Source organism: Haliotis cracherodii, unplaced genomic scaffold (assembly GCF_022045235.1).
Source record: "Haliotis cracherodii isolate W230 unplaced genomic scaffold, xgHalCrac1.p SCAF_2, whole genome shotgun sequence".
NCBI lineage: Eukaryota > Metazoa > Mollusca > Gastropoda > Lepetellida > Haliotidae > Haliotis > Haliotis cracherodii.
The window spans coordinates 44341967-44367487 of record NW_027266275.1 but is presented as its reverse complement, the minus strand read 5'-3'; the positions used below and the strand labels follow the sequence as shown (position 1 = coordinate 44367487).

Genomic DNA, 25521 nt, shown 5'->3' with positions numbered 1-25521 from the left:
AAGCCGCTTCGAGGCGGGCCAATCTTTCCTCTTCTAGGTTATGCAATCTTTCAGCAACGCGGCGTCTACTGAATTCATCGCCCGCCTGTTCGAGTTTTGTTTTCTCTTGAGCTATGTTTGTCGATTTCGGATAGCTTGGCTATATTATTGATGAGTTCTCCCCGCATAGTTTGCATTGCCTTGTCAAGACCTCGTAATTCCCTAATACTGAACTCCGAATGTGGTACCTGTAACGTTGAATTATCGTAATAGGTATCTAAGATTTCTCCGAGTCCGTCCGAGGCCACCATCGAGGCTGCTTCCAAATCATCTGTATTAACGAGTTCTTTCCTCATAGTCTGAAGAGCCTTAGTAGTCTTCGCGGGAAGTCGTCGGTAGTCTACAAAACCTAATTCATCACGAACAAAGCCGATGCCTTTTTTAGCAGCTATTGTAGACAAGGCTAGGGGCTTACGAGTACGAGAATGCATAAGATCAATATCCGGAGCGCCACGCAGTCGCAATATTCCTTTACTATCTATCTCAAACTTTGAATATTCACGACCTATTGGAGTAACATAATTTTTATCATCTTTTAATGCATCGTAATAATCATCAATGGCTGGTTTTAAAAGTTCATCATTTACGGTTGGGATCATAAAGCTGGTTTCATCAGTACCCTCTTCGATTGTACTAGTATCAGTTATGTTATCTAGATCAAAGTCATTATGTTCAAAATCAGTCATTTTTATATTAAACATAGGGTACATGTTTTCAGTATAACAATGTCTTCGCAATACGGACGCAAGTTAAACCCACAACGCAGACTTCGAGATCCATTAGGGGTCAAAGCAATTCGTCAGTCTGTAACTATAACTAATAATCCTAGTACCATCGATCAGAATCAAACGCTTCTGGTTCGCTTTCCTAATCTCGGCGCACACGATGTGTTAGTTCCGGGAACTGTCCGACTAGCATTTACGATTATTTTGACTTCTGCCGACGTTAACAGGGAGCCCGTTCAGAACTTAGGTCGTGCTATCGTTAAGAAAATCGCAATTAAAATTAGCGGTAATGAGGTTTTGAGTATCGACGATAGCGATGTATACTATTGTTACATGGATCTCTGGAGAACGGATAAAGAGCGGGAAAACTTACAGTGCCAAGGTATTTGTAATAAGAACACTTTGAGACTGCGCGTAGATGCTTCTAGTGGTGTTGGTACCAACGAAAAAGATCAGGCCGTTGCCGACGCATTAGGTAACAGATTCTATATTCCCCTAGACTTTGAATTACTAGATTCCCACATGCCCTTTTATCAAGCATCCCTAGGCGATAGGTTAGAATACGAACTCACTTTTAACGACTACGGTAGAGTAATCAGAGCTGCTGAAGAAGCTAGCTATTCCATTGACAATATCTCGCTCGAGTACGATATGATAACGGATCCCGAATTAGCCAGACAAATTCGTAACCAGTATTCGGGAAGTTTAGCCATTTTGTACGATCGCGTGCTGCGACACCGAAAGATCACGAAGGACAAAAAAGATACGATGTGGAATATCAATCTAAACGTCCCCACGAGGTCGTTGAAGGGTATTTTAATGTTGTTCGAGGACCCCTCCGATGCGTTTAAAAGAAATACCGAGAAGTTCTACAATCCCAAGATTACGAAAATAGAATTGACTATCGAGGGCGTTCCTAATCAACTATATAGCCAAGGAATGCTAGCGTATCACCAGTGGGATGAGATTAAAAAACTTCCTTCTATAAAACGCTCTCCGGAAGTTAACGCGGTCGTGAAAGATCTGTCTCTCGGGAGTATATCGATGGGTGAATACCTCACCTCGAAGTACGCGCTATGGCTCGACATGCGAACAACGGACGATGACCAACTACACGGCAGTGGGAGGAGAATAGAAAATGCTAGCGAGGGTGTCACCATACAGATAACGAAGCTCCAGGAATCAGCTGGTAAATTAAACATATATTTGTACGTGATTATGGATGCGCAACTTAATATACAAAATGGGAGATTCGTGCAAGCAATCTATTGATAATCTTTTACCTAAAGATCCGCACTGCGCTATCATATGCGGGCATACGGGCTGCGGAAAAACAGCCTTTATTCTAGATATTTTAGAAAGTCATTATCGGGACGTTTTCGATCATACTATTATTCTATGCCCGACTATAAGCGTTAATAAAACATACTTATCGAGAGATTGGGTAATGAATGACGACGGAATACACAGAGTCGATCCGGGCGATCGTTTACAAGACTGTCTCCGAGTATGTCACGAAAAATACAAAGGAGAATCAACCCTTTTCGTAATAGATGACTGCAGCGCGAGTAAAGAACTCACAAAAAAGAAAGATATGCTTTCGTATTTAGCATTCTCCGGTCGGCATACTCAACATAGCGTTTGGGTACTTACTCAAAAATACAACTCTGTCCTGAAAGATCTCAGACAGCAGACCAAATGGGTAGCGCTGTTTCATTGCAAAGATCGAGATTCATTCGAGGAATGTTTACGCGAAAATGACGTCATTTATACCAAGAATGAACGTGACAAAGTCAGAAAAGTGTTAGCAGCAACGAAGCACTGTAAACTCGTATCAAAAACCGATCAACCAGCTGCTTATGCAATTGCTTAGCAAAATGTAGCAAAAATGTAGCAAAAAGTAGCAAAATTATAGCAAAATGTAGCAAATTGAACATTAGCGGTTAATATTACATAAAATGTGGTTCGAAATCCTCATTCTTTCGCAACAGTTCATTATTACGGGATGTATTGGATACGTCATATTATATTATGTTAGACTTAAATATCTCCTTAGGTATTACATTATGGAATGCGACGAACTCATCGAACAAATGCTCAAAGAATCTGATCAACATACAGAAGAACATGCAGATAAACATAGAGAAAGACTCGCGGCTTTGGTAGCCGGTGGAAAATGTTCCCAATATTTGGGAGAAAATTATACCATCGAAAAAATTGATAACATGACCGACGAAGAGATTAAAAAACTGTACGCGCGTTACGAGTCTAGACTGGGAACTACCATGACTAAAACGATAGGGTCTTCTATATTACAACTATACACAGTCGTAGCTAGTACGTTTCTCCCCATCCCGGCAGAACATCGCATGTATTTATGCGAATCTCTAGAGAAAGACCCATTCATCGAACACGCTATAAGCTCAGTGAGCTGTGAGTTTTATCATAGATTCGGAATGTTCTTAGCTCCGTTCACCACAGCTTTAATAACGGCTAGGTATTGTCAATTTAAACATACGTGCCCACTTAATAATAATGGAGACACAACAGGTGACACCACAACAGATTGCGCAACCACAACAGATTACGGAAACGCAACAACAGATTGCGGAAACAGAACCACAAGTGAATGAGGATGAACCACAAGTGAATGAGAAACCACCAGTGAATACAAAAAAACAACCCAGAGTTACTAAGAACCCCCAAAAAATAGCCGTAGGAAGAAAGGGAGGGCTGGCGGGCAAAGCAAAATTAATAAATAATTCAAATCCGATTAAAACATGGGCACTAGTAGGAGTTGCTGGTATAGCGGCTGTATGGTTCTTTTATAAGACCGGAGAAGAGAAAACGTCACCCCCGCCGCAACAACAAGTTCAATTAGAGGTTAGTCCTCATATAATGCTATAAGAAGCATGACTACTCCAGTTACAGACGGTAAAATGTTGGTAAACGCGACGTATCATTCAGCGGTGGTCACCGGCTTGGCCATTGGCTATGCCCGTATGGCTAAAATGCTTACTAAAGCCACACCTCCCAAGCTAGATTTTAATGGATTTGATATAGGTATGATGGTTCTGGATATTGGATTAGCAATGGCAACGAAGGATATGCTCATCAAACAAGGACTTATCCCGGAAGACATAATGAAGTAATTAAACATTTGAATATTTTATATTATTGAACATTTGAATATTTTATATGGCATCAATTGCGATGATGGTCGGTGGAGCTGTTGTTAATGCTCTAGCTTTTTCGGGGAGTAATTATTTATTTTCCAGTATGAGGGAATCAAACGCTAAAGAAGATGAAGAGGAGCGTAAACGACATAACAAAGCATTAGAACAATACCAAGCAGCCCAGTTACAATATACGCAGCAGAGAATGAAGAGATTAGACTTTATTCATGAAAAACTGATTAAGGAAGGACATTCAATTCAAACGTTTAAGGATGTCGAATCTGCCATGCACGAATACTACCTCGTTTATGGGAAAAAACTCGACCCAATACCTAGACCAACAATGAGTCAGTTTTATACACCGTCAGAGGCTCAGAAAGACCGAGAGGTCGCATTTGTTATTATGGGGTTATCCGCTGTATTGATTTTCAGCTATACAATAGTTTAGATGTGATTTGCATTTAGACAAATGATATGATAGATGTATATACCATGAATAACTGCAAGTTTACACTCATGGGGAAGACGACTCTATGTAACCGCCGCTGTGTTGATGTTTACTGCGGTATACACAATTATTACATCAAGCGTGGACACATAAACTATAAGTGTTCTGAATGCGGGATAGGGGTCAAAGGTCATTATTGTTTATGTAAGAAACACGGTGCTGATAGGGTCAGGAATCAGATTATTTATGCTAGGAAGAGAGATTACATCAATGAGAGGAATAGGTTGGGGAGGATACGTATTTAGATATATGAAAACAACCAATTAGACAAATGAATCATTTTGCATATACCACAATGGTTTTTGTCAGAGAGTTAAAAGCTATGGCAAAGCAACGTGGTCTACGTGGATATTCTCGTATGAGAAAAGCTGAATTGATTACCTTACTCGGTTTGGAACCACCACAGACTGTTAGAGAACTCAGAGTTCGAGCGAGAAACAGTGGGCTGAGAGGTTATTCTCGAATGAGAAGAGCTGAATTGATTGCTTTACTAGATAATAATCAACAAGACGAGGATGATGATAATCAACAACAACAAGAATTAATATTTGTACCCACATCCGCCGGCGTTGGTAAATATCTAAGAGGTTGGAAGATGGATATTAATTCCAACATGGATGTTAACGATATTAAGCCCATCATATCGAGTAAAATTAACGAGGAATTAGATGATTTACAAAGTATAAAATACCAGCTGACGATTAAAATGACATTGAGTAAAAGTAACGCAGACGATAGCGTCGAATATACCGAACCATATTTCCGAAGCAATCAAGAAGTTATAACCGAATCCGATACTATAAACGCATCATTAGATACATCAATTCAGAGGATACAGGAAACTTTAGAACGCTGGACTAATAGAGGTTCGGGTTGGGGTGTGGATAAAATCGATAGTATATATTTAGATATAGCGAATTATATGCCTTTCAAAGGTGGATCTTATATAGATTTACCCCCGTATTATAAGAAGAAAAAAGCCATAATTAACGTAAAAAATAAATCCGATGACTGTTTAAGAATGATGATAAGATCTGCATTGTTCCCCGTAGACAAAAATGCGGATAGACCTTCTAGCTATCCCCAAAACGATGGACTCAACTTCGATGGTATAGACGAACCTACACCAATATCACAAATTGATCAGGTGGAAAAGCAAAATAATTTAGCTATAAATGTTTTCGGACATTCTAAAGGAATTGTTGTACACAGGATAAGCTCCGCTCCGGAACATATTCCCAGAATCAATTCATTTCTGATCGAAAAAGATGGAAAATATCATTATACGTGGATAAAGAGTTTAAACAGGGTGCTATACGATCAAACAAAACATGCTAGAAAGAAATATTTCTGCGAAAGATGCCTGCATGGGTACAGCAGACAAGATCTATTAGAAGCGCATAAAGAAGACTGTAGAGGTGTTGGACAGACCGCTTTCAGGATCGATATGCCTAAAGAGGGAAAAAATATATTAAAATTTGAACATTATTGTAATCAAATGCCAGTACCGTACGTAATTTATGCCGACTTCGAAGCGCTTATCAAACCCATAGAAAATACCAACCATAATAATCAAGAGAGTAGTTTTACCTACAAAACTCAAGAACATATTCCTTGTGGGTTTGGATATATAGTTGTAAGGTATGATGGGAAAACAAACACTCCCGTGATTTACAGAGGTCCCGATGCAGCGGGAAAGTTCCTAGAATATTTACAAAATGAAGAGAGAATAATCAGGGAAGAATTATCGTGTAAGAAACCCATGCGTTTGACGATAGATGATTGGAGGGCCCACAAGAAGTCAACGAGTTGTCACGTTTGTAATAAACCTCTGGATGGGGATTCCGTAAGAGATCATTGTCACGTCACGGGTAATTATCGCGGAGCCGCTCATAACGAGTGTAACTTGAAACTAAAAATGAATGCTCAAACAATACCCATCCCCGTTGTGTTTCATAACCTTAGAGGATACGATTCACATCTCATTATGCAAGCTATCTCAAAGACCGACGGCGGTTTAACGTGCATTCCTAACAACATGGAAAAATACATATCGTTCTCGTTGACTAAACCTATACATTATAGGGACAAGGATGGGAAATCTAGAATAAAGCAAAGTAATGGGCTTAGATTCATAGACTCCGTACAGTTTCTGTTATCTTCCCTGGACAATTTAGCTAAAGCGAACAATCCCGATGACTTCGCTATAACAAATCAATATACCGATAAGATAATTCGTCATTTGTTGCTGAGAAAAGGTGTATATCCTTACGAATATATGGATGATTGGTCTAGATTCGAAGAAACTGAATTACCACCCCTCGAATCATTCTATAGTAACTTAACAGAATCTAGAATAACAGATACCGATTATGAACACGCTCTGACGGTCTGGGATAAATTAGGTTGTAAGAATTTAGGCGATTATCACGATCTGTACTTAAAAACCGATGTACTGTTACTCGCCGATATATTCGAGATATTTAGAAAGACGTGTTTGAAACAATACGGCTTGGACCCGGCATGGTACTATTCCAGTCCCGGACTATCGTGGGATGCATTGTTGAAGAAGACCGGAGTAGAACTAAAACTACTCACAGATTACGATATGCACTTGTTTATTGAGAAAGGATTAAGAGGGGGTATATCGATGGCAGCGAAAAGGTATTCCAAGGCTAATAATAAATTAGTGGAAGGATACGATCCGAGTAAACCCGACACGCACATATTATATCTCGACGCTAACAATTTGTACGGATGGGCTATGAGTCAACCTTTACCCACGGGTGGTTTTGAGTGGGTCAATGTGAATGATATCGAAGTGAATGATGAGAATAAAGGGTACATACTAGAAGTTGACTTGGAATATCCGAGTTCCTTACATAAAGACCATAACAGTTATCCGCTAGCTCCCGAAAGATTAATGGTTAATAAAGACTGGATGTCGGAATATCAACGGTCCTTGATGGGTAATAATAGGTTAGCTAACGTAGAAAAACTCTTACCAAATTTGATGGATAAGACAAAATATATAGTTCACTACAGAAATCTCCAGTTGTATCTATTGTTAGGTATGAAACTTAAGAAAATACACAGAGTTCTAAAGTTTGATCAAAGCCCTTGGATGGAGCCCTATATAAGGCTGAACACAGATTTAAGAAAGATAGCTACCAGCAATTTCGAAAAGAATCTGTATAAGCTCATGAATAACTCGGTATTTGGTAAAACTATGGAGAATCTAAGGAAGCGTGTTGATGTTAAATTAGTCAGATCTAATGAGGAAGAAAGACTCAGGAAACTTATAGCCAGTCCGGCTTTTAACAGAAGCAAGATATTCGATAACGACTTAGCCGCGTTGCATATGCAAAAGAGTAATATAAAATTCAACAGACCGGTGTACGTCGGTATGAGTATTCTCGACTTGTCAAAACACTTAATGTATGACTTTTATTACAACGAACTTAAGAAGCAATACGGCGATAGATGCGAGGTGCTATATACCGACACAGATTCTTTGTTGATGGAAATACAAACCGAGGATGTGTATAAAGATATGGCAGAAAAAATAGATATGTACGACACGAGCGATTACCCAAAAGATAATCCACTGCACAGCGTAGTAAATAAAAAGGTATTAGGTAAGATGAAGGATGAATGTGCTGGGACTCCTATAGCGGAGTATGTGGGATTAAGACCTAAGATGTATTCTATAAAAAAGTCCGATAATGGAGAGATAAGAAAAGCCAAGGGTGTTAAGAAATATGTTGTAAAAAAGCATATCAAACACGAACAGTATAAAGAATCATTATTCAATGGTAGAACGTTCAAACACGAGATGAACTCTTTAAGAAGTTACGATCATAGGATATATGGATTAAGAATGAACAAGACATCATTATCCCCCTTAGATACAAAGAGATGGATTGATAATGATGGTGTAACTACCTATGCTTATGGTTATGGTGGTAATACCGTACCGTCGGGAACTATGAACAATTCTTCTCGTACAAATGCCCTACCCGGTCCATCTTGAAGATAATAAAGAATAGGCTCTCCTTCTTTCGTAACCAATCGACTAATGTTATACGTCTTAAGGGACCATATGGGATCGGTTGCGCGACGTAGGCCTCCTTCGAGTTCACCAGACTGGTATAAATATCTTACCCTTACTCTATCCGAAAGTTTTTGTTCTTTGCCTCTCCTCGGTGCTGAAGATTCGGAAGTCACGGATTTCATTTTAATCGCATCGGATGGTTTCTTCCCTATTAATCTCGTCACTTCATTATTCAGCGCTGATACAACGGCTGATAATCGTGTCACCCATTCGGTTGATCTCAATCTCTCGGATTTCATTTCGATCCCATACTGATAGCCAAACAAACGTTCCGCTAATGTCCTGTTAAATCTTTCGACGATAGCTTGACTGCGGTGGGCCTCTCTTTCACCATGGACGATTTTGACGTTGTGCTTCGTTAAGAGTTTAGTTACCGATCCCATAAACTCGCGACCGGGATCTACTTGAAATAGCTTAGGCCATTTTAGTGGTCCGCGTTTATATATGCGACTCAGTGCATTAGCTACTTCTGTTGATTCTTTCGAGGTTAATGGCTCAGCCTCTTTGTATCGACTAGCCACATCCACTACTGTTAAAGCGTATTTATACGTTTTGCGTTTTACCTTATCGTGAGGAAGAAACAAGAGGTCAGCCTGATGAACTTCATTCGTCGTAGAAATATCAAACTTCTTCCTCGGTATATAACGCGGTGCCGGTAAATATATTTGCCACAACGCTTGTTTCTTTAACCAATCCTTGGCCACATCTTTAGATACCTTAGCCGCGGTGGCTAATTTTTTTATTGCTCCTACACCTTTCCAATATCCTCGTGGGCTATAGTAAATTTTATTCATTATTAATTAATATTGATGTTTCGTTTAATACAACTAATGACTATCGTTGAATCGCATAATCATTTACACATAAAAAATTCCCTCTGTAGTAGCAGTATAGGTATATGAATCCTGCTCCAGTGGAAGTGGTCCAGAACCATCATTACCTATAAAAATTTATATCATAGACTCCAGGTGGTGGTCAATTTAACTTAATCTCATGACTATCATTGAATCGCATAGTCATTTTGGCATAAAAAATTCCTCCTGTAGTGGTGGTATAAGTATATGAATCCCGCTCCAGTGGAAGTGAGCCAGAACCATCATTACCTATACTACTCGCTAAGTTTCCTGACATGTATCCAAAAGAGTATCTGTGGGATGTTCTAGAGGGGAGAGTGCAGGACAGAAACCCAGCACCAGCCACCGTGGCCAAGTTTTATAAAATTTCATGCATGAATATAAATCTTGAATATGTTACAGTATTTTTGTGTGTGCTCATGAGTATAATGGGTACAAATGCTATTCATTGTATTGTGTGCAATAATAATAATCTTTTCTTCTTTCTTCCATTTGTAATCAGGAAAAATTCAGTTCAGCAGATCTGTAATACAACAAAAGAAATTGGCCTAATAATGAATTCATTTTGAGAAAGAAAATAAAAAAATCATTTCACCTGTCCTGTTGTCTGCCTCTCATGTTCCGTCTGCTGAGTAAGTTTGTGTAATTCTGTCTGTAATTTCTGCTGCTCATCAGACAGGGTGTCATATGCATCCTGCAGGTCCAGCTTCTCCTGCAAGAAAATACAACATACAACATGTTAACTTCCACTGCCACATACATGTTCAAGTGCAAGGCTAGGAGACAGCATACTGAAGATGGTTCATCATTAATTATCTTGTTTTGTTAATTTCCTGGTTTACACATTTTGGGTGTTGATAGGGAACCAAAAAAGGAAAGAAAGAAGACCATTTCTGTTATTTAGAAAGTTATCTGAATATCTTTGTACAGGTGTTGCATTAAAAACATATTGTAATCACATTTGGTGGAATACAAAAAACTTTCATGGTTAGATGTTTTCATGTTTGTGCAATCATAAACTAATTAAAACTAGAACAGTGTTTGCATTACATGTAAATATGGACCATTCCCATCCTCATCTTTTCCTGAACAGCTTAACTTTCCGACCGGAAACATGCATGCATCATGAACCTTTTTGACTTTACCAAATCAGGTGACAGATGACTTTCTGGTTTAAAGAAACCCCATACATACCCAATTTAGCTTAATTAATTGAGTCAAGTTTTTGCTGCTAACCACCTTAGGAACAAAGTTATAAGCACTTCTGGTTTAATGGCATCACTTCAGGTTTGGGAAAACATATGCTAAATGCAGATAACTGGGTATTTGCAGATTGATCTTTAAGTTAGCTAGATAAATAATGTGTCCTGTTTACATAAGGAATGAGAAAACTTAGACTTTGGTTAAATCTGAATCAATCATGACAATGTCTTTGCTGATATTGACAGATTTGGAATGACCCTCCTGACGTGTGCCTACATGACATGTACAAACAGATACTTGCTGTCACCTGAAATCCAGTCCCAGATATATGAGCATCTATGCAGAAAAGTGATTAAAAATTCAATACTAAGGGTTAACATTTTAATAAGGAAACCAATCTAAGTAATCGTGCTGAGAACATGATAATTGCATTAATCCTCAAAATGGTTACTCACAGTTCTTACTTGGTGAATTTCGGTACGCAGTTGAAGTCGCTCCTGTGTCAACTTCTCATTATCATGCTCCAACTTCTGTAGCCTATGTTTATAAGCATAGAAGTTATAATCAAAGAATGCACACTTGATATAATTCAGACAGTAAAGAAAAGAATAGCATCAGACGACTTACACTACTCTACATTTGCTAAGTATCACACATATCGATAGTCCAATCACAGAACATTTCACAAAATCAACATCCACAACTGGTACACCTTCGTATGAAAGTGATTTACCACTGCTTGTCTTTGTTGACACGAATATGTCTTTTTCATATTATAAACTCCACAGCGAAAGCCTATTTTTTGTGTGTCCAGGATGAAATTGCGAATGTTTTCGTTATCTGATCGACCAGGTCGTCGCATATGGTAGTTGCCATCTTTGATAAGCTGTACAAGATAAGAACAGAGATCTGATTGGTTATCGCTTTCATAACAAGGGGCATAACTCGTGATCTATGTGGGGTGGACTTGACGTTGCAAGAGTAGAAACTAGGCTTTGATATAGGTGAGCGGACATGCTTGCCTTCGGAAGAGGTGGCACATTATGTGCATGCAGATGTAACACCCATCCAATAGCTATATGAAGATGAGTTATCCACAGTGCCTGATCCAGCCACCACAGCTTTTTTTGCAAATGTGAAGATCTCCTACTTGTCACTTACCAAGGTCAAGACACCTGGATCGCAGTGATGGAGGAAGGCCCTGACTCCAAAAAGATCAGATCCTTCAACGACTACATGATGTCAACTTGGTTTACAACAATGCCAGGTTCCCAGGATGCATGGGGAGTGAACATGGAAACATTAGACCTCGAAAGATGACCATATGGATCTCGGAGTCTGTGGGACCCTCCCCAAACCAGAACAAGCATGCAATACTCACATCCCCCGCCAATATGACATGTCGGATGTGTGCAATGCATTAGCTCCTGTGAACTATGTTCACTGGGCCTTTTTGTAAAGAAATATACTACGTTTTTCAAGATCTGCTAAACTATCCAAAGGCACCAGTTCATCACTAGACCTATCAATGTGCAAAATATGATGAAGAAAAATGGTACGGTTTTCAAGATCTGCTCCGGAAACGAGGACTACCACCATTTTCAGTCTAAATCAAAGCCATTGCCATGGAAACTCAAAAATTTTTGTTTTTAAAAATCCCAAACTATCAAAAGGCACCAGTTCACCACTAGACCTATCAATGTGCAAAATATGATGAAGAAAAATGGTACGGTTTTCAAGATCTGCTCCGGAAACGAGGACTACCACCATTTTCAGTCTAAATCAAAGCCATTGCCATGGAAACTCAAAAATTTTTGTTTTTAAAAATCCCAAACTATCAAAAGGCACCAGTTCACCACTAGACCTTTCTATGTGCCAAGTATGCCGAAGAAATATAGTACGGTTTTCAAGATCAGCTCCGGAAACGAGGACTACCTCCATTTTCAGTCTAAATCAAAGTCGTTGCCATGGAAACTCGAAAAATAACTTTTAAACAAAATCCAAAACTATCCAAAGGCACCAGTTCACCACTAGACCTATCAATGTGCAAAATATGGTGAAGAAAAATGGTACGGTTTTCAAGATCTGCTCTGGAAACGAGGATTACCACCATTTTCAGTCTAAATCAAAGCCATTGCCATGGAAACTCAAAAATTATTGTTTTTAAAAATCCCAAACTATCAAAAGGCACCAGTTCACCACTAGACCTTTCTATGTGCCAAATGTGCCGAAGAAATATAGTACGGTTTTCAAGATCTGCTCCGGAAACGAGGACTACCGCCATTTTCAGTCTAAATCAAAGTCGTAACCATGGAAACTCGAAAAAAAAATTTTAAAAAAAATTCCAAACTATCAAAAGGCACCACCAGTTCACCACTAGACCTATCTATGTGCCAAGTATGGTGAAGAAATATGGTACGGTTTTCAAGATCTGCTCCGGAAATGAGGACTACCGCCATTTTCAGTCTAAATCAAAGCCATTGCCATGGAAACTCAAAAATTATTGTTTTTAAAAATCCCAAACTATCAAAAGGCACCAGTTCACCACTAGACCTATCTATGTGCCAAGTTTGGTGAAGAAATATGATACGGTTTTCAAGATCTGCTCCGGAAACGAGGACTACCGCCATTTTCAGTCTAAATCAAAGTCGTAACCATGGAAACGCGAAATTTTTTTTTTAAAAAACCTCCAAACTATCAAAAGGCACCACCAGTTCACCTCTAGACCTATCTATGTGCCAAGTATGGTTAAGAAATATGGTACGGTTTTCAAGATCTGCTCCGGAAATGAGGACTACCGCCATTTTCAGTCTAAATCAAAGCCATTGCCATGGAAACTCAAAAATTATTGTTTTTAAAAATCCCAAAACTAACAAAAGGCACCAGTTCACCACTAGATCTATCTATGTGCCAAGTTTGGTGAAGAAATATGGTACGGTTTTCAAGATCTGCTCCGGAAACGAGGACTACCGCCATTTTCAGTCTAAATCAAATTCATTGCCATGGAAACTCGAAAAATATTGTTTTTAAAAATCCCAAAACTAACAAAAGGCACCAGTTCACCACTAGATCTATCTATGTGCCAAGTATGACGAAGAAATATGATACGGTTTTCAAGATCTGCTCCGGAAACGAGGACTACGGCCATTTTCAGTCTAAAACAAAGTCGTTGCCATTGAAACTCAAAAAATAACTTTTTTAAAAATCCCAAACTATCAAAAGGCACCAGTTCACCACTAGATCTATCTATGTGCCAAGTTTGGTGAAGAAATAGGGTACGGTTTTCAAGATCTGCTCCGGAAACGAAATGTGACGGACAGCACCCATTCCTATATCCCCCTTCCACTTCGTGCCGGGGGATAATAAACACACCCATGCAGGTCCTTGAATCGGCTGTTCATTGAAAGCCCTACCCTGACAATAAAGCCTGCAAGGTGGTGGTGTTTCAGTTACAAACAGTGACTGGTAAGATAACTGAGTGCCAAGAGAAGCTTTTTGAAAACCATACCTGAACAGGATCATCAAAGGCCCTCAAATTTCGTATCAACTTGAATGATTTACTTTGGATACCACAAATGGCTCCATATCTAAATATAAGTCAACAGATTTTCTGTAGTTTTATCATAAAAAATCAAATCGGTCGTGTTTGAGCATCTGCAACAATTACAGCTTATTTAGGGTTGAGCAAAAAATAGCAAAGCACATGGTCATGTGTAGAAGTGACACATTCATTACATTTGTGAACAATTTGTTTTATTGTGTATATATTTATGTCAAAACAGCAGCACAACAGTTTCGGTAAATTTAACAGTAAATATAGCTGCGGGCAGCGATGCGGGCTCTTTGATTTCTAGAAGCACTGAGTCATTCGGTTTCAGCCTACTTGAATCCACTTTATAATACAGTGCATAACAGTATGTGTATAATGTAATTAATAATTTGATATTTCACGGACTTCTTCTTTGATAGGCATTTAGAAGTTGGAGTACTAAGTAAGGATAAGAATTTATGGATGAACAACTTCTTTAATACAATTAAGAGTGACGTTTCGGTGTAGGTTCTATCACCGTTATCAAGCAAGTGATATACAGAGTGGTTGACAAGTATCTATACAAGTAGGAGGCAATGTTTATGCAGTAGAGTAAATGTTGTTATACTGGAGTAGAGAAGCCTGTTATGTACACACAAGGGTAGTGATGACAATCGTTGGTGAAGTCAGTGACAGAAACAAAGGATGAAGCCAGTAATATTAACAACGGGATTATGGCTGATTGGGGCCTTGGATGAGTTGATGGTACGCCGGGGGATATGAAAATCAAAATCAAATATGGCCGCAACTAATAACTATCCCATCAAATATATCACTGTTTGATGTGTTATGTACGGAGACAAATCTCAGAAAGTTTGGTAGCAGATTCAGTGTCGTATGCTTTTGAAGACCTGTGTACCCAAAACACACAGTGAAAACCCTGAATCCAAAATGGCTGCCAAACCACGTGGCCAATGGCCAAAGTTAAAGAACAAAAGATGTCAAGCAACTAAAGCTGCAGGCACATGTAGAATGTGAAAGTAATCGGAGTAGCGGTTTCAGAGCAACGGGTAAAATACATCTCACGCCAATAGTGAGTGAGTAAGTATGGTTTTAGGCCGCTTTTAGCAATATTCCAGCAATATGATGGCAGGGGACACAAGAAATGGGCTTCACACATTGGTACCCATGTCGGGAATCGAACCCGGGTCTTCGGCGTGACGAGCCAACGCTTTAACCACAAGGCTACCCGACCGCCCCTCATACCAATAAATCATTTAGTTCCAGTCAGTTTGAATCCACTTTATAAATGCATTGCAGATGAATATGCTATAGTGTAATCTATTACTTCATATGTCATTAGACCGCCTCCGTGGTCTAGTGGTAGAGCCTCGCCCGGAGAGCGGAAGGTCCGGAGTTCGATCCTCGACCGCGTCATACCAAAAGACGTTAAAAGATGGTACTTGTTGTTACCCTGTCTGGCGCTCGGCATTAAGGGGCTAAAACAAGGACTGGTCGGCTCGGAGTCAGTATACTGTGTCTGAGTGGGGTATTCATGTTAAACTGCGGCATGGTATCTCAGTGAGCTAGCACTATATATCGGCATCAGTCCGGACTAGTACAAGCAGCCCCACACACGTACATGCACGTCGCTATATAAGTGCAATAATCTTGGACGCGACGTTAAACCCCATTTCACCTCACCTCATATGTCCGTTTTGACAAAATTGGCGGGAGCCAGAGCTTTCTTGGTTGTTCTCTACCCATTCCAGTCCTTGCTCATATTCGAATCCTCAAATGGATTCTTTATACCAGTGCCGTCAAATAAAGACGCCGCTACGTAATTGTCGTGTACAAGGGTGTGCCAGGGCATAGAGCCCTAATAATAAATCGAAAGATTACAATAGGACAATATGATTACAACAATTATCTAGACGATCCCACTCTACATACACACACAAAATTTGGTCGAAATCGGACCAGTAGTTTCCGAATTACAAGTGTTTGAAGGTCTGCTATTCCGAGGTCTGCTGTACGGCAGCTTGGGGCAGGGCGACAGGCAGGGTGGCAGGGGGTCAAATAGTCCGGAAGCATAGCTCCCTTGTCCATTGAGCTACAGTCAAACGAATTAGTGTTCTGACTTCGCCAGGACCCCGGGTTTCTATCGCATTGCTTAGATAAAGTGCTGAATCTGTTTCCGGCCTCGTCCAAGTTCGAATCCCCAATTGGTTTGGTTGTACCGATGCCGTCCAAAGTAAGGAAACACTTGCAAGACATCGCCTCTACGATCACACTCTACATACACAAACAAAATTTGGTCAAAATCGGACCAGTAGTTTCCGAGTTACAAGTGTTTAAAGGTCTGCTATTCAGAGGTCTGTTGTACGGCAGCTTGTGGCAGGGTGACAGGCAGGGTGACAGGCAGGGTGACAGGCCGGGTGGCAGGCCGGGTGGCAGGCCGGGTGGCAGGGGGTCAAATAGTCCGGGAGCGTAGCTCCCTTGTCCATTGAGCTACAGTCAAACGGATTAGTGTTCTGACTTCACCAGGGCCCCGGGTTTCTGTCACATTGCTTAGATAAAGTGCTGAACCTGTTTCCGACCTCGTCCACGTTCGAATCTCCTATTGGTTTGGTTGTACCGATGCTGTCCAAAGTAAGGAAACGCTTGCAAGACATAGCCTCTTCGACATTGACGTGTCCCAGAACGTTCCGGGATGTTCTACACCCATTTCAGACACATCACCACATGTGTCCCAGTGAAGTTTTTAACTCACGTTTGACTTTGACCATGTTCGAATCCTCAAATGGTTTGCTTGTAACAACGCCGTCAAATGTAAGGAACCGCTTGTGAGACATCACCACAACGAAATTGACATGTGCCTGGGTGTCCCATAGTGTTTTAACCAATTTCCTACATCGACCATGTTCGAATCCTCAAATGGTTTGCTTGTACCAACGCCGTCAAAAGACAGACACCGCTTGCAGAACATTGCCGCTACGAAATTGGCGTGTGCCGGAGTGTCAGAGGGCTACTTAACTCATTTCCGACCTCGACCATGTTTGAATCCTTATACGGTTTGCTTGTACCAACTCCGTCAAATGTAGGCAGCGGTTGCGGACATTGCCGCTATGACATTCGCATGTGCCGGGTGTCAAAGGCTGTTCTAAACCTATCTACGACCTCGAATCCTCATGTTCGAATCCACAAAGGGTTTGCTTGTACGAACTCAGTCAAAAGACAGTCACCGTTTGCAGGACGTCACCGCTCCGAAATTGAGCGTGCCAGAGTGAATCAGAGTGTTCTAAATCCATTCCAGACCTAGACCATGTTCGAATCCTCAAATGGTTTGTTTGTACCAACGTCGTAAAACATAGTAACTGCAGGCAGGTTGGACATGGCCGCAAGAAATTGGCCTGATCTGGGGGTGTCGGGGGGCACGGGTGGCCCAGCCGTCAAAAGAAAGCATTTCTCAATTGGGAAATTGATTAGCAAGTCAGGGAGCCTGACCACCCAATCCTGATAATCGCCTATCAAGACAAGCATGGGCTGCGGAAGACCAATTCTAACCCTCATCTTCAAGAGTAGTCTACAGTAAAAGGGAAATAATCCTACCTAGATTTTACGAGGCTTCATTCTTAGTATTTTTGAAATAAATAATCACATATTACCACCAAGCAGTGTTACTTTTAGCATGCAACCAAGAACACAAAATGAAGTACATATGTGAAACTAACTTCATGCAAACTTTCAATAGTTTCTTTAAAGAACCTTACAAGATATGATCTTTAAAGTAAAATTTCGGTGATGAAAATCAAAATCAAATTTGGCCGCAACTATCAAAGATGGCCAATGACAGCTATTAAAATATTGATTTGTTGTGTATGGAGACAATTCTCAGAAAGTTTGGAAGCATTTCATTAAGCGGATTCAGAGTTCAATGCTTTTGAAGACATGTACCCCCAAAACACTGTGAAAACCTTGAATTCAATATGGCTGCCAAACCATGTGACCAATGGCCAAAGTCAAAGAACAAAAAATGGCAGGCACCTAAAGCAGCAGACACATGCCAATTTTGAAAGTAATCCGACAAGCGGTTTGGGAGCAATAGGCCAACATAAATGTTTTAAAAAATCTTGTTTTTTGGTTATCTGCCCTTGGTCTTTAGGCCTACGGCCTTGGGATTTTTGTGGTATCTGCTTCAGGACATTGGGAATCTTGGTGCCAATTTTGAAAAGATTCTGAGCTGTAGTTCTTGAGTTATGATTGGAACAAAAAGCGCCGGAATAATAATAATAAAGAATAATAATAATAATAATAATAATAATAATAATAATAATAATAATAATAATAAAAATAAAATTAAAGCTGCAAGCAGCAATGGCGGGCTCCAAGTAACACTGTGCCCAAACGTCCCTGTTCGAATCCTCAAACGGTTTCCTTGAACCAAATCCGTCAAATGTAGGCACCACTTGCAGGGTATTGTTGCAAGGAAAATGGCGTGTGCCAGGGTGTCCAGGTCTGTTCTAAAACCATTTCCGACCTCGAACATGTTCGAATCCATAAAAGGTTGGCTTGTTCCAACTCTGTCAAAAGATAGTCACCGAAAATCGCCGCTACGAAATTGGTGTGTTCCAGGGGTGTCCCAAATATAAATCAAATATTACCACCAAGCGGTGTTACCTTTAGCATACAACCAACAACAATAAATGAGATGCATATTGCACACTAACTTCATGTAAACTTGCAATAGTTTCTGTGGAGAACCTTACAAAATTTCGTTGAAAAAAATGATCAAAATCAAAATTCAATACTTCCGTAACTAAAAAAGAATTCCAAAATCGGCTATTAAAGTTTGATGTGTTATGTATGGAGACAATTATCAAAAAGTTTGAAAGCATTTCATGCTGTGGACTCGGAGTTGTTTGCGTTTAAAGACAGGTACCCAATAAACACTGCGGAAACCTTGAATCCAAAATGGCTGCCAAACCATGTGACCAATGACCAAAGTCAAAGAACAAAAAATGAGGTACATATAGCACACTTACTTCATGTAAAACAATCAATAGTTTCTGTGGAGAACCTTACAAGATGTGATATTTATAGTAAAATTTCAATGAAAAAAAATGATCAAAATCAAAATTCAATACGGCCGTAACTAAAAAAGAATTCCAAAATCGGCTATTAAAGTTTGATGTGTTATGTATGGAGACAATTATCAAAAAGTTTGAAAGCATTTCATGCAGTGGACTCGGAGTTGTTTGCGTTTAAAGACAGGTACCCAAAAAACACTATGGAAACCTTGAATCCATAATGGCTGCCAAACCACGATACCAATGACCAAAGTCAAAGAACAAAAAATGTCAAGCAGCTCAAGCATCAGATACATGCAAGGTTTCAAAGTAATCGGATAAGCGGTTGTGGAGCAATAGGGCGAAATACATCTTCAAAATATTCTGTTCTTTTAGTTATCTGCCCTTGGCTTTTGGGCCTACGGCCTTGGGTTTTTGGCGGGCACTAGTACCCAACGGTCCACATACACACACAAAATGTGAACAAAATCGAGCCAGTGGTTATTTTTCTAGCTCTGGTACAAAAATCAGCGGAATAATAATAATATTAAATCAAACGCTAACACTGGGACTCTTCAGCCTTTCGGGTTGGTGACTCTTTAACAGGCCGTAACTTCTTTGTCAGTTGGGCTCCAGTCAAACGGATTAGCGTTCTGCGTTCGTCCGGGCCCCGGGTTCCTGTCGCATTGCTGAGATAAAGTGCTAAATCTGTTTCCCACCTCGTTCATATATTCGAATCCTCAAAGGGTTTACCTGTACCAACGCCGTCAAATGTAAAGAACCTCTTGTGAGACATCAGCACTACTAAATTGACCTGGGTGTCCCAGGATGTTTTAACCAATTTCCAACTTCGACCATGTTCGAATCCTGAAATGGTTTGTTAGTACAAACGCCATCAAATGTAATGAACCGCTTGTGAGACATCGCAACATGTGTCCCAGTGTGTTCTTAACCCATGTTTGACTTCGACCATGTTCGAATCCGCATATGGTTTGTTTGTACCAAAGCCATCAAATGTGATGAACCGCTTGTGAGACATCACCACACGTGTCCCAGTGTATTCTTAACCCATGTTTGACTTCGACCATGTTCGAATCCCCAAATGGTTTGCTTGTACCAACGCCATCAAATGTAAAGAACCTCTTGTGAGACATCACCACTACTAAATTGACCTGGGTGTCCCAGGATGTTTTAACCAATTTCCAACTTCGACCATGTTCGAATCCTCAAATGGTTTGTTTGTACAACCGCCATCAAATGTAAGGAACCACTTGCAAGACATCGCCACATGTGTCCCAGTGTGTTCTTAACCCATGTTTGACTTCGACCATGTTCGAATCCGCATATGGTTTGCTTGTACCAACGCCATCAAATATAGTAAACCGCTTGTGAGACATCACCATACGTGTCCCAGTGTGTTCTTAACTCATGTTTGACTTCGACCATGTTCGAATCCACATATGGTTTGCTTGTACAACCGCCATCAAATGTAATGAACCGCTTGTGAGACATCACGAAATGTGTCCCAGTGTGTTCTTAACTCATATTTGACTTCGACCATGTTCGAATCCGCATATAGTTTGCTTGTACCAACTCCGTCAAAAGATAGTCACAGTTTGCAGGACATTACCAAATTGGCGTGTGCCACAGTTTCCCAGAGTGTACTAAACCAATTTCCGACCTCGACCATATTCTAATCCGCAAATGGTTTGCTTTAAACAACGCCGTCAAAAATAAGGTACCCTAGCAATTGGCAATTGAGAAATGAAGAATCAAGCCAGCAAGTCTGACCACCCAATCGGATTTGTCGCCTCCTGTGACAAGCATAGTTGCCTCTTGAGACAAGCATTGGTTGAAAAAGGCCAATTCTGATCCTGGTCGTCAAGGGTAGTACACACAATATTGAACAAGGCTGTGGAGAACGCTTGGATATCTGCAAAGCCAGTGAATGGGGGTGTATGGTAGATTTATGAGGCGCTTCCTTCAGTATTTGTACTCAAGTCTGATTTTTTTACTTAAATCAAATAATACCACACCAAGCAGTGGTGCTTTCAGTATGTAACCCAGCACAAAATGAGCTACATATAGTCTCAAAACTTCATGCAATCTTTCAATAGTTTCTGTTAAGAACCTTACAAGCTATGATCTTAAAAGTAAAATTTCGGTGAAAAAAATGATCAAAATCAAAATCCACTATGGCCGCAACTACAAAAGATATCGAAAAACGGCTATGCTGATTTGTTGTGTTCTGTATGGAGACAATTCTCAGAAAGTTTGAAAGCTTTTCATGCAGTGGATTCAGAGGAGATAGTATTTGAAGACAGGTACCCAAAACACCCTTTGAAAACCTTGAATCCAATATGGTTGCCAAACCACGTGTCCAATGACCAAAGTCAAAGAACATAACATGTCAAGCAGCTCAAGCATCAGATACATGCAAGGTTTGAAAGTAAACGGACAAATGGTTGTGGAGCAACAGGGCAAAATATATCGTCAAAAAATACTTGTTTTTCAGTTATCTGCCCTTGGCCTTTGGGCCTATGGGCTTGGCTTTTTGGCGGGCACTAGTACCCAACGGTCTACAAACACGCACAAAATTTGAACAAAATCGAGCTAGTGGTTATTTTGCTAGGGCAGGTACAAAAATCGGCGGAATAATAAATAATAATAATAATAATAATAATAATAAATAATAATAATAATAATAATAATAAATCAAACGATTACAATAGGGCTCTACAGCCTTTCGGCTTGGAGCCCTAATTAAATCAAACGATTACAATAGGTCTCTTGCCTTTCAGGCATAGAGCCCTAATAATAATAAATCGAACAAATACAATAGGGCTCTTGCCTTTTAGGCAGGGAGCCCTAATTAAAGCTGCAAGCAGCAATGGCTGGCTCCAAGTAACACTGTGCCCAAACGTCCATGTTCGAATCCTAAAAGGGTTTCCTTGAACCAAATCTGTCAAATGTAGGCACCACTTGCAGGGTATCGCCGCTAGAAAATTGGCGTGTGCCAGGGTGTCCAGGTCTGTTCTAAAACCATTTCCGACCTCAAACATGTTCGAATCCCCAAAGGATTTGCTTGTACCAACTCTGTCAAGAGATAGTCACCGGAAATCGCCGCTACGAAATTGGCGTGTTCCAGGGGTGTCCCAAATATTAATCAAATATTACCATCAAGCGGTGTTACTTTTAGCATACAACCAATACAACCATAATAAATGAGATGCATATGGCACACTAACTTCATGTAAACTTGCAATGGTTTCTGTGGAGAACCTTACAAGATATGATCTTTAAAGCAAATTTTTGTTGAAGAAAAAAAATGATTAAAACCTAAATTCAATACGGCCGTAACTAAAAGAATTCCAAAATCAGCTATTCAGGTTTGATGTTTTATGTATGGAGAGAATTCCCAAAAAGTTTGGAAGCATTTCATGCAGTGGGCTCGGAGTAGTATGCGTTTGAAGACATGTACCCCAAACACACTATGAAAATCTTGAATCCAATATGGCTCCCAAACCACGTACCAATGACCAAAGTCAAAGAACAAAAAATGAGGTACATGTGGCACACTAACTTCATGTAAACTATCAATATTTTCTGTGGAGAACCTTACAAGATATGATCTTTAAAGTAAAATTTCGGTGAAAAAAATAATCAAAAACAAAATCCAATATTGCCGCAACTAAAAAAGATATCCAAAATCGGCTATTAACGTTTGATGTGTTATGTATGGAGACAATTATCAGAAAGGTTGAAAGCATTTCATGCAGTGAACTCGGAGTTGTTTGTACTTGAAGACATGTACCAAAAAAACCGTGTGAAAACCTTGAATCCAATATGGCTGCCAAAGTAAAAAAACAAAAAATGTTTGAAAGTAAGCAGATATGCGGTTGCGGAGCAATAGGGTGAAATACATTTTCAAAAAATTCTGTTTTTTTAGTTATCTGCCCTTGGCCTTTGGGCTTTTGGCGGGCACTAGTACCAAACGATCTACATAAACACACAAAATTTGAACAAAATCGAGCCAGTGGTTATTTTTCTAGCTCTGGTACAAAAATCGGCGGAATAATAATAATATTAAATCAAACGCTAACTCTAACACTGGGACTCTTCAGCCTTTCGGCTTGGTGACTCTTTAACAGGCTGTAACTATTTTGTCAGTTGGGATCCAGTCAAACTGATTAGCCTTCTGCGTTCATCCGGGCCCCGGGTTCCTATTGCATTGCTGAGATAAAGTGCTAAATCTGTTTCCCACCTCGTTCATATTTGAATCCCCAAAGGGTTTACCTGTACCAACGCCGTCAAATGTGAAGAACCTCTTGTGAGACATCACCACTACTAAATTGACATGTGCCTGGGTGTCCCAGGATGTTTTAACCAATTTCCAACTTCGACCATGTTCAAATCCTCAAATGATTTGTTTGTACCAACGCAATCAAATGTTAGGAACCGCTTGCGTGACATCGCCACATGTGTCCCAGTGTGTTCTTAACCCATGTTTGACTTCGATCATGTTCAAATCCGCATATGGTTTGCTTGTACCAACTCCATCAAATGTAAGGAACCGTTTGTGAGACATCACCACACGTGTCCCAGTGTGTTCTTAACCCATGTTAGACTTCGACCATGTTCGAATCCCCAAATGGTTTGCTTGTACCAATGCCGTTAAATGTAATAAACCGCTTGTGAGACATCATGACATGTGTCCCAGTGTATTCTTAACCCAAGTTTGACTTCGACCATGTTCGAATCCGCACAAGGTTTGGTTGTACCAACTCCGTCAAAAGATAGTCGCCGTTTGCAGGACATTGCCGCTACCAAATTGGCGTGTGCCACAGTTTCCCATATACTAATCCGCAAATGGTTTGCTTTTAACAACGCCGTCAAAAATAAGGTACCGTAGCAATTGGCAATTGAGAAATGAAGAATCAAGTCAGCAAGTCTGACCACCCGATCCAATTAGTCGCCTCCTGTGACAAGCATAGTTGCCTCTTAAGACAAGCATCGATTGAAAAAGGCCAATTCTAACTCTGGTCGTCAAGGGCAGTACACATAATTGAACAAGACTGTGGAGAACGCTTGAGTATCTGCAAAGCCAGTGAATGGGGGTTTATAGTAGATTTATGAGGCGCTTCCTTCAGTATTTGTACTCAAGTCAATTTGTACTCAATATTTTTGACTAAAATCAAGTAATACCACCAAGCGGTGATGCTTTCAGTATGCAACCCAGGAAAAAAATGAGGTACATATAGTCTCAAAACTTCATGCAAACTTTCAATAGTTTCTGTGGAGAACCTTACAAGATATGATCTTTAAAGTAAAATTTCGGTGAATTTTTTTGTCAAAATCAAAATCCTAAAAACTAAAAAAGATATCGAAAAACGGCTATGCTCATTTGTTGTGTTCTGTATGGAGACAATTCTCAGAAAGTTTGTAATCATTTCATGCAGTGGATTCAGTATTTGAAGACAGGTGCCCAAAAAACCCTGTGAAAACCTTGAATCCAATATGGCTGCCAAACCACGTGATCAATGACCAAAGTCAAAGAACAAAAAATATCAAAGAAGTGAAGCAGCAGATACATGCAAGGTTTGAAAGTAAACGGACAAACGGTTGTGGAGCAGCAGGGCAAAATATATTGTAAAAAAATACTTGTTTTTCAGTTATCTGCCCTGGGCCTTTGGGCCTACGGCCTTGACTTTTTGGCGGGCACTAGTACCCATCGGTCCACATACACACACATAATTTCAACAGAATCGAGCCAGTGGTTATTTTGCTAGGGCAGGTACAAAAATCGGCGGAATAATAAATAATAAATAATAATAATAATAAATATAGTTGCAAGCAACGATGCGGGCTCCAAGCGATATCAAATATAAGTGCTGATGCTTGTTTACATTCATGGTAGTGCATTTCACAATATCTCACTTTGGTTATACAGAGAACTTAACCAATGAAAATGAGTTTTTAATGGCTCAAGGTCATTACTTTTAAGACAATTATCCCAGTTGACACATAAGTCACTTTCGGTATCGGGAATGATATAAGCACTACTGTACACTCTTATACATATCATCTATCCTGAGTGCCCATTGAAGCAATTAGTATTTAGGTGGTTATGGATCATGTGTTCACAGTTTGTATTAACCGAGAAAGGCGATCGGGTCAAACGCAAACAAAAGACCTGGGGAACAATGCAGTTTACTGAGTGCATTGACTGGTACAAATAGGTCAATCACCGCGATATAGCGTTACTGCAGGCTGGCTATAGTGTTACAGTGGCTGGCTGGCCCTT

The 25521-nt window shown here is 40.0% G+C and overlaps 1 protein-coding gene across 3 annotated transcripts in view; it reads right to left on the bottom strand.

Moving 5' to 3' along the window:
* Positions 1 to 25521, bottom strand: part of LOC139468142 (rab11 family-interacting protein 4-like) — a 403346-nt gene that overhangs the window by 93976 nt on the left and 283849 nt on the right. For all 3 annotated transcript variants that reach the window (XM_071249916.1, XM_071249917.1, XM_071249919.1), the window contains 2 exons: positions 11075 to 11156; positions 10012 to 10128 (listed from right to left, as the gene is read on the bottom strand). In XM_071249916.1, the coding sequence (XP_071106017.1) occupies positions 10012 to 10128; positions 11075 to 11156 (199 nt within the window). The remainder of the gene's footprint in view (positions 1 to 10011; positions 10129 to 11074; positions 11157 to 25521) is intronic.